The sequence below is a fragment of the Nicotiana tomentosiformis genome, chromosome 3, assembly GCF_000390325.3.
Source record: "Nicotiana tomentosiformis chromosome 3, ASM39032v3, whole genome shotgun sequence".
In the NCBI taxonomy this organism is placed as follows: domain Eukaryota; kingdom Viridiplantae; phylum Streptophyta; class Magnoliopsida; order Solanales; family Solanaceae; genus Nicotiana; species Nicotiana tomentosiformis.
Window position 1 is genome coordinate 110,998,418 of NC_090814.1, and position 9,859 is coordinate 111,008,276.

Consider the following 9,859-nt stretch of genomic DNA (forward strand, 5'->3'; position numbering starts at 1 on the left):
GGAAACCAAGATGAAAAGAACAAAAAAGAAAGAAAAAGAAAATGTAATTATTTGCTAGCTAGAAGCAGGGCAAGTATCTTGGTTCCTTTTTGTCATGCAATGCAGATAATTGCGGTCGAACGTCTCCTTTAGTTTGTGTGGTGAAGCTTTTCCGAATATGTGCCAACACACAAAATCAGCTTTAGGTATGACGTTTGTTTTCTATATACATTTGTCTCCAAATATATTATACCCAATTCTTGAATTCTTCTAATACTCCTTGCTCAAACAAAAATGGATCTCCCCTTTTACACTCTTATAATTTCTCTGCTTGTTTTCATTTTCTTCCTCCATCAACGGTTCTTTATTACTTCAAACACCCAAAATAAGTTACCACTATCTCCAAGAAAGCTTCCAATAATAGGAAATTTGCACCAACTTGGGTCACATCCTCATCGTTCTCTCCATAAACTATCAGAAAAACATGGTCCAGTAATGCTACTTCACTTTGGCAGTAAGCCAGTGGTCGTTGCTTCCTGTGCTGCTGCTGCTCGTAATATCATGAAAACCCATGATCTCGTCTGGTCAAGCAGACCTAAATCCAGCATTGCTGATAGACTATTTTATGGCTCCAAAGATATAGCCTTCAGTCCTTATGGTGAATATTGGAGGCAAGTAAGAAGTGTTACTGTGCTTCATCTTCTTAGCAACAAAAGAGTCCGATCTTTTCGTTATGTCAGAGAAGAAGAAATATCGAACATGATTGAAAATATCAAACAAGAGTGTGAATATTCGAGTTCGGTGATAGATTTGAGAGATCTTTTCTGTTCTCTGACTAATAACATTATTAGCAGAGTGGCCTTAGGGAGGAAATATAATGAAGGGGAAAGTGGAATAAATGCTAAAGCCACCTTAGATGGATTTGTGAACCTTTTAGGTACATTCAACGTTGGGGAATATATTCCATGGCTTGAATGGCTCAATAAAATTAGTGGTCTTGACACTGAAGTGGAGAAAACAGCAAAAGAGTTGGACACATTTTTGGAGAGTGTGATTGAAGAACATATCAGAAAAGGAGAATACCGCTCGGGGGAAGCTAAAGACTTCGTGGACGTTTTGTTGGAAATTCAGAATGGAGATGAAACAGGCTATCCTCTTCAAAGGGATTCATTGAAAGCTATTCTCTTGGTAAGCCTCTCGTACTTCCAAACCTGAATTGTATTAGTATTGTCCCCATAATAAAAATTTGGTGTCTTAAGGTATTTCTTATGGTGTGTGTCTTTGATATTTTCTATACACAAATGGCCGGTCATATTCATTGTTTAGTTTTTCTATCATATACATAAATTATATATTGATTATACACATATAATACATAAATTATGCATATATCATACTTCCGCATGCTATTTTTAGTTTAAGTAGTTGGGTGGGCGGCTATTTGGGCTAATTCTTCAAAAAAATTAAATCAATGAATGTGAAATAATACTAATTAATTCAAGAAGAAAAGCAATGGTGAAACTGCACCAAGTGTTTTACTGCTTCATCCACCCATGGATAGTGACTGTAATTCAAATATTGGAAAACTCTGGATGTAAAATGGAGCTTCAGCTATTTAATTGCTCTGTGTTTCTTTTTAATGCATAGGATACATTTGCTGCTGGTACGGATACAACTTATACAACTCTGGAGTGGATAATGACAGAGCTTTTGACGCATCCGAGTGCCATGGAAAAATTACAGAATGAAGTGCGACAATTAGCCCAAGGGAAATCAGAGATAACAGAGGACGACTTAGGAAATATGCAGTATCTGAAAGCAGTGATCAAAGAAACTCTCAGACTTCATCCACCGGTTCCACTGCTAATCCCTCGAGAATCATTGGAAGACGTAAAATTACTAGGCTATCATATCCCTGCTAAAACTCAAGTCATTGTTAATGCTTGGGCAATCGGAAGAGACCCATTGTCGTGGGAAAATCCAGAGAAGTACCGGCCAGAGAGATTTTTTTTAAGTAGTGATATTGATGTCAAAGGACTAAACTTTGAGTTGATTCCCTTTGGTGCAGGCAGGAGGGGCTGTCCAGGAATTGCTTTTGGTATTATTGTAAATGAGCTAGCATTAGCAAGGCTTGTGCACAAGTTCAATTTTGCATTACCACAAGGGATAAAAGGTGGGGATTTGGATATGACTGAAGGCACTGGCATCACTGTTCGTAGGAAATCACCTTTGCTAGCAGTGGCCACTCCTTACTCTAGTTAGTAGCCTTTTCTGAAATATTCACCCATGTTAAATACTTGCTAGAGATGAAGAAAAAAAGCTCTAAATGAATGTTATAATAAAACGATGTACGATATTTATACTTTAAGTTTATCTGATACTTTTACAGATAGAAGATAATAGGTACCAATGCACGCAAATTTGCAGAATACCACAGTTGTAAGAAAATGAAGAAAAGGATAAACTGAGCCCAGGGCTTTTGAAGCAGAATCTTTTTGCATAACATACAACAGTGTACAACTACTACAAAATAGAAATGTTTTATGTGTCAATCTATTTGCTCTTGGTCCATGTTTGAGAGAGGACTCAAGGAGCAAGTCTTTATTCCATTAACGTGAAAAATATTATCAGAATGAATCATCGTCGTACTACTTGAACGAATTTGACATTTTATATATATAGACTTTGTTATACCTAAGTTTCAATGATGACAATAATATAAATCTAACTGTATCTATTTAATTGCAGGAAATTAGGAAAGCAGTACTAAATCAAAGGTAGTCAATATGTTAAAGATATCATAAAGGAAACAAGATCAAATGCAGCAAGGACAATGCTAAATCAAAGGATGTCAAGGCCATAAAAAAGGAAACAAGATCAAGCGCAATCGCTATAGAAAGACAGTCCCTACTTCAAGGATTGATTTGGAATCTGGAGATTCAGAAGATTGATCAATCAAGTCAAGCCACAAATCACTCCCCTGATTATGAATACGAAAAGGAAGGACGTAAATGAATCCAGCCCATCTCTTGAGCAGGATTCGGAGGCACCCCTTGGGTTAAAACTCTTAGAATATTTTGTGCATCATTCAAGGGTCAATCTGCAACGGCTACTTAAAACTCTCATATATGAAGACTTGCTGTCACGACCCAAAAATCTAACCATGGTCGTGATGGCGCCTATCGTGTTACAAAGCAAGCCTATTTCCCAAAATATTACTACTAAATCGATTACAAGAATTTAATAAAATATTTTCAACATTTGAATTTTTCATAAACTAAATCAACTCTAAATATAATTATAGAAAATATGAAAACGAGCCCCAAACATCGGGGTGTTACTAAGTCATGAGCGTCTAAATCTATGAACTAAGAAATAAAACTGTCTAACTGTCAATACAGTCCAAAATAAGAAATGATAAAAGGAGTAACAAGGTCCTGCAGACGCAAACAGCTACCTTGCAGTCTCTAACGATAGCCGGCCTGAACTCAACGATTGCCGTGCTCTAACTTACCTGAATCTGCACATAAAGTGCAGGGGTGTAGTGTGAGTACAATCGACTCAGTAGTAAAAGAAATAACTAAGGAACTGAGTAGTAGTGATGAGCTAAGTAAAATAATTAAATTACTTCTTTATCACAATTTAAAATAAACAAAAATAAACAGGTAAATTCCATCAACTCAATAAATGCTACAAAGAAATTAACGGGTAAAATGCAGCAACAACAAAAGCAATGAATCCTCACAGCAATGTCACTCCATCACTCAGCACTCGGTTCTCGGCAATCGCACTCAACACTCAATACGTACCTGCGCTCACTGGGGGTATGTACAGACTCCGGAGGGGATCCCAAAGCCCAAGCGCTAAGCACGAATAACTCACGTGCCATAATATCAAATCCCTGGATCCGCACGGTCAACTCACGTTCTACGCGGACAACTCACGCGCTATGGTATCAATACCCGAATCCGCACGGACAACTCACATGCTGCACAGACACCTCACGTGTCTCAATCAAATACTCACAACAGGCCCTCGGCCTCACTCAGTCATGTACCTCTCTAGCCTCACCATCATAAACAAATAAGGGAAATACAGCCCACGTCAAGTATCACATCATATCAGCAAAATAATAGGGATTGACGTAAACATGTACAATAATATCTATGACTGAGTGCAAATAATATGAGTATGAATAAAGCCTAAGTTTGATCTCTAACATGAAGGCAAACAAGTTCAACAATAAATAAACACATAACCACAAATAATAGCCATTAGGTCTCACAGCCTCATGGGACGGACCAAGTCTGAATCACCTCGCGGTGCACACCCACACGTCCTAACCTAGCATGGGCATCACTTCCAAACAATCACATGATGTCAAATCTCCGGGTTTATACCCTCAAAGCCAGAGTTAAAACGGTTACTTACCTTAACAGCGTAAAATCCTACTCCGGGATGCCCTCGTCTCTGGACTCGGTCTCCAAAAGCTCTGAATCTAACCAAAATCAGAATACTACTATCAACATAGGCTAACGAATCGAATTACACAATAAAAACTACATAAATAGACCAAAATTCCGAAATCGGCTAAAGCCAGACCCCCAGGACCACATCTCGAAACTAGTCAAAAATGGCAGAATAACAATCCTCGTCCTCTCCCGAGTCTAACCATATAAAATTCATCAAAATTGGACTCCGTTTGGTCCCTCAAATCCTTACTTAAAACTCTCCAAAACTCAAAACCTAACTCCCTCAATTTCACCCTAAACCCCTACTAATTTCATGGCTAATCAGCGGAAAATCATTAAAAACACGCGTAAATAAACCCAAGTAACTTACCTCAGTGATATCTCTTGTTTCTCCCTTGGAAAACACTGCCCTAAGCTCAAAAACCGTTCAACAATGGTGGAAAAAGGGCAAACATTCGCGAAGGGTTACTTTTATAGGTTCTGCCCCAGGGGTTCCGCACCTGTGGACCCTTTCTCACTTCTGCGCAACCGCATCTGCGAAAAACTCCATTGCAGGTGCGGAACTCACTTATGAGCCCAGGTTCTGCATCTGCGACCAACCTGTCACACCTGCGCTTGCGCACCTGCGCGTGACACGCCGCATCTGCGAAGCCATCCTTCTTCCTTCCTTACGCATCTGCGCCCCAGGTCTCGCACCTGCGGGCTCGCAGATGCGATATCCTTCTCGCACCTGCGCATCCTGCCTATCCCAGCACTGCCCACACCTGCGAACCCCCTTGCGCACCAGCGACGAAAATAGCAGTAGCAACAGCTTCAGCTGCATTTTCCAACTTCCAAACTCCCCGATACCCATCCGAAATCATCCCGAGCCCCTCGGGACCTCAACCCATAATTCCAACAAGTCACATATCACTACCTGAACTTAGTCGAACCTTCGGAACACCCAAAACAATACCATAACACCAAATCAACCTCGGATTCAAGCCTAAGAACTTCTAAACTTCCAAAATTCGCCAACGAAGCCGAAACCTATCAAACCATGTCCGAATGACCTCAAATTTTGCACACACATCAAAAATGACACTACGAACCTAATCCAACTTCCAAAATTCCATTCCGACCCCGATACCTAATTTTCTACTGCTGACCAAAATCGCCAAATTTCTAACTTTCGCCAATTCAAGCCTAATTCTACCACGGACCTCCAAATTACAATCCGGACACACTCCTAAGTCAAAAATCACCCAACGAAGCTAACGGAATCATAAAAATTCACATCTGAATTCGTTTACTCATAAGTCAACTTCCGATTGACTTTTCTAACTTAACTTTCTAACTAAGAGACTAAGTATTCATTTTATTCCAAAACTACTCCGAACCCAAACCTACCAACTCGATTCAATTCAACACAGCTGGACAACATATAAATAAGCAGAAATGGGAAAAATGAGGCTACAACTCTCGAAACGATTGACCAGGTCGTTATACTGGCAAACTCAAAAATTCAACTACGCAACTTACCACTGTTTTCTATATCTTCCTAGTTCTTAGCACAAACACTGTATTCCTAAGTTTACTAGTTTCTCAAGAGAAAGGAAGTATTAGGAAGCAAAACAAGAGTTGTGTCAAGTTTATAAAATATTGTTGCCGAAAATTGTTGGTGGTAAATGATCCATAAAACCACTGCTACTGAAACCAACCATTGAAAATGTAAGAGAACCCTGGTGACCCAAGGTAATTGGATGTAGGTACCATACCGGTACTGAACCAGTATAAAACTCATGTGTTCTCAGCCTTTAAATTTCTTGCAATTTATTTTCATCGTCAATCAAACCTGCTGATAAAGCTAAGTCGACTAAGTCTCTTCTAAGTCGACTAAGTTTTTAAATTAGTTACAATTCACCCCTCTCTTGTACTTTCAATTGGTATCAGAGTAAGACTCACTAACATTGCTTAACAACAAGTGAGGAAAAGATCATGGGATCAAATACAGTCGTTGGAGCACTATTTCAAGAAGGAACTTCTCAGGTACGATCCCCTTACTCCAATGGTCAGCACTTCTCTCATTGGAAAGTGCGCATGGAGACCTACACTATGTCATATGATATTAAATTTTGGCGCATGATCAAGAAAGAAAATCTTCCAATTCTGCCAAAGAAGGACGACAACAGTCAAATCATAATATCATCTGATACTCTTGACTTAGATGATTACACTGAAGAACAATCAGTCGTTATTCAAGTGAATGCTAAGGCAAAATATCTGTTGCACAATGCTATCAGCGGAGAAGAATATGAAAAGATATCAAGTTGTAAAACTGCAAAAAAATGTAGGATAAGTTAGAGGTCACATATGAAGGAACCAACAAAGTGAAAGAAACAAGGATCAATCTCCTAGTTCGAGACTATGAATTGTTTCAAATGAAGGATGAAAAATCAGTAGAGGAAATATTTTCCAGGTTCAGCAAAATTCACGGAGACTTAAAATCATTTGGTAGACCAATCAAAAGTGGAGAACAAGTCAGAAAAATTCTGAGAAGTCTTCCCACAATTTGGCAACCCAAAGTCATTGCTTTGGAATGTCAGGATCTTGACAAAATGTCCTATGATGAATTTAGAGGTGATCTAATTGCGTTTGAGAAAACACACTTAGATAGGCAAGTTCAATAAGAAAAGAAGAAGACAGTTGCATTCAAAGCAAATGTGGCTGAAGAAGAAGAAGAAGAAGAAGAAGAAGAAGAAGAAAAAGAAGAAGAAGAAGATGAGAACATAGCTATGCTTTCCAAAGTTGTAACAAGCATGATGAAGAAAAACAGAAACAACATAAGAGGTAAATCAAATTTTAGAAAAGGGAAGATGAACAATGATAATGACAAAAATGATGGAAGATGCTACGAGAGTGGAAAACATAAACACATTCAAGCTGAATTCCCTGAACTGAAAAAGAAACTAAGCAGGAACTTTTAAAAGAAGAAATCATTTGGAGCTTGGAGTGATGAAGAAGAATCTGATCACGAATAAATTGCCAACATGTGCTTCATGGCCATTAAAGAAGATAGCGATGAAGACTCGGGTGAACTTGGTCTCATGGCAGACGAATGAATAAGTTAGGTACGTCTTCCTACATGTCCTAATGATCATGAACTCCAAGAATTTATTGATATTGCTCTTGTAGATATTGAGAAAGTTCTGAATGAACTTCGAAAAATCCAAAGAGAAAAGAAAGACCGGGCTTTGAAGTTAGAAGTATGTGAAATTGAGAGAGATATGCTTCAAGATGAAGTTAATGAACTTCAACTTCAACTGAATGGATTGCGAAAATCCATCAATCATAGTTCAGTTAGATCAAATCAGTTTACTCGTCATAAATCTCCGACTAGAACTAGAAATCTTTCTGCATGTACTCATTGTGGAAAAAATGGGCATAACTCTAACCATTGGAGGATTAAAATCAGAGGAGAAAAAGTCTCTGAAAATTCCAATAACCCCTCATATTTTAATTGTGAAAAACTCGGTCATACCTCTAATCATTGCAAGTTTAAGAACAACAGGAGATGGGTCTGGCGACCCAATCCCTTTAGTCAAGCTAATACTCAGAGCACTAATCATTCAGGACCCAAGCAGGCTTGGGTACCTAAAAATAAGTAATTTTTCTTTTTTCAAGGAATAACACAAGAAGAATCGAAAAGGGAAATGGTACCTTGATAGCACGTGTTCCATACATATGACTGGTGACAAACAACCATTCAAGATGGTCACCAAACTAGATGGAGGAACAGTCACGTTTGGAGACAAATCAAAAGGGAATGTAATTGGTGTTGGAAGCGTTTCTCTCAGCTGAACATGTGATATAGACGAAGTGTACCTGGTTGATGAACTTGGTTACAATGTTCTCAGTATTAATCAACTATGTGATAATGACTATGAGGTTCATTTTTAAAAGCATGGTTGATTTATTGAAGACGAATCAGGAAAAGACAGTCACGATCAAGTGACAAATCAGCAAAATCAGTCAACTGAGGAGCACATTGAAGTCCATGAACCATTTTCTGCTGAACAGTCAATTACTGTGGAAAAGGAGCCAGTCACAGGTATTCCAAATGAATGGAAAAGTGAACTTGGATATCCCCACAAGTACATCATTAGAAATCCACAAGAAGGTATCACTACCAGAAGATCTCAAAAGCTCAACTCTCACGTGGCCTTAATATCACAACTTGAGCCAAAAAAGGAACACTCCTACAAGACGTTATGACCAAATTACTAAAGGCTAGTAGAATGCAATTCTGCGGCCAATTCTGCTCTAAAAAATGACTATTGGGTCAAATCCATAAAAGATGAACTTGATCAATTTGAAAGAAATAAAGTGTGGGGCTTGCTTCCAAAACCTTCAAATGCTTCCATCGTAGGAACTAAATGGGTTTTCAGAAATAAGCTGAATGAATCTGGTCAGGTAGTTCTTTACAAAGCAAGGCTAGTCGCCCAAGGTTACTCTCAGCAAGAAGGAATCGACTATGATGAAACATTTGCTCCTGTAGCAAGATTAGAATCCATTTGAATACTACTTGCTTTAGCTGCTCATAAAGGATTCAAACTATTTCAAATGGATATAAAAAGCGCCTTCCTAAATGGATATATCTCTGAAGAAGTATACGTGAAACAACCTCCTGGCTTTGTAAGCAACAACTTTTCAAACCATGTATTCAAGCTGTCAAAAGCTTTATGCAGACTCAAGCAAGCCCCTCGAACCTGGTATGAAAGATTAAGCTCTTTTCTTATAAATCAAGGTTTCAAATGAGGTAACATCGACACAACTCTGTTTATTAAGCGTTCAAATTCAGGTAATCTTATTACTCAAATTTATGTACACGATATTATTTTTGGGAGCTCTAACTCTATATTATGTAAAGAATTTGCTCATATCATGAAAGGAGAATTCGAAATGAGCATGATGGGTGAGATAACCTTCTTTCTTGGATTACAAATCAAGAAATCTTCCAAAGAGATTTCTATTAGCCAAACCAAGTACAACAGGGAACTCATAAAAAAGTTTGGAATGGAGAATGCAAAGCCCATTGGAACTCCAATGAGTCCAACAACTACGCTTGAAGAGGACAGGAACGGAAAAAGTGTGGATGAAATAATGTATAGAGGAATGATTGGATCTCTACTATATCTCACGGCTAGTCGACCAGATATAATATTCAGTGTTTGTAAGTGTGCAAGATTTATTCGGCTCCAAAGGAATCTCATTTGACTGCAGTAAAACGCATTATTAGATATCTCATTGGGACCACTGAATTAGGACTATGGTATGCTCATTCCAACAATTTTGATTTAAAAGGTTTTTCAGATGCAGATTTTGCAAGTGATAGGACTGAAAGAAAAAGTACTAGTGGCACATGCTAA

The 9,859-nt window shown here is 38.4% G+C and overlaps 2 protein-coding genes and 1 pseudogene across 5 annotated transcripts; all 3 read left to right on the plus strand.

Moving 5' to 3' along the window:
• Positions 1–3,112, plus strand: LOC104103576 (cytochrome P450 71A3-like). Of its 4 annotated transcripts, XR_011414911.1 has the most exons (4): positions 2–1,167; positions 1,627–1,967; positions 2,048–2,152; positions 2,728–3,112. XR_011414911.1 is itself a non-coding variant. In XM_070197436.1 (3 exons), the coding sequence occupies exons 1-3, from the start codon at positions 274–276 to the stop codon at positions 2,733–2,735; spliced, it is 1,428 nt and encodes a 475-aa protein (XP_070053537.1). In that variant the 5' UTR covers positions 1–273; the 3' UTR covers positions 2,736–3,112. The 4 variants fall into 4 exon arrangements, 3 of the variants coding, with proteins under 3 accessions (XP_070053537.1, XP_070053536.1, XP_070053538.1); XM_070197436.1 differs by having other exon boundaries at positions 1–1,167; positions 1,627–2,152; XM_070197435.1 differs by having other exon boundaries at positions 1,627–2,236.
• A 3,316-nt stretch (positions 3,113–6,428) lies between these two features.
• LOC138908329 (uncharacterized) lies at positions 6,429–7,417 on the plus strand. Its single transcript, XM_070198988.1, has 3 exons — positions 6,429–6,692; positions 6,785–7,070; positions 7,122–7,417. The coding sequence occupies exons 1-3, from the start codon at positions 6,429–6,431 to the stop codon at positions 7,415–7,417; spliced, it is 846 nt and encodes a 281-aa protein (XP_070055089.1).
• Positions 7,418–9,374: 1,957 nt separating this feature from the next.
• LOC138908330 (uncharacterized mitochondrial protein AtMg00810-like) lies at positions 9,375–9,859 on the plus strand (annotated as a pseudogene).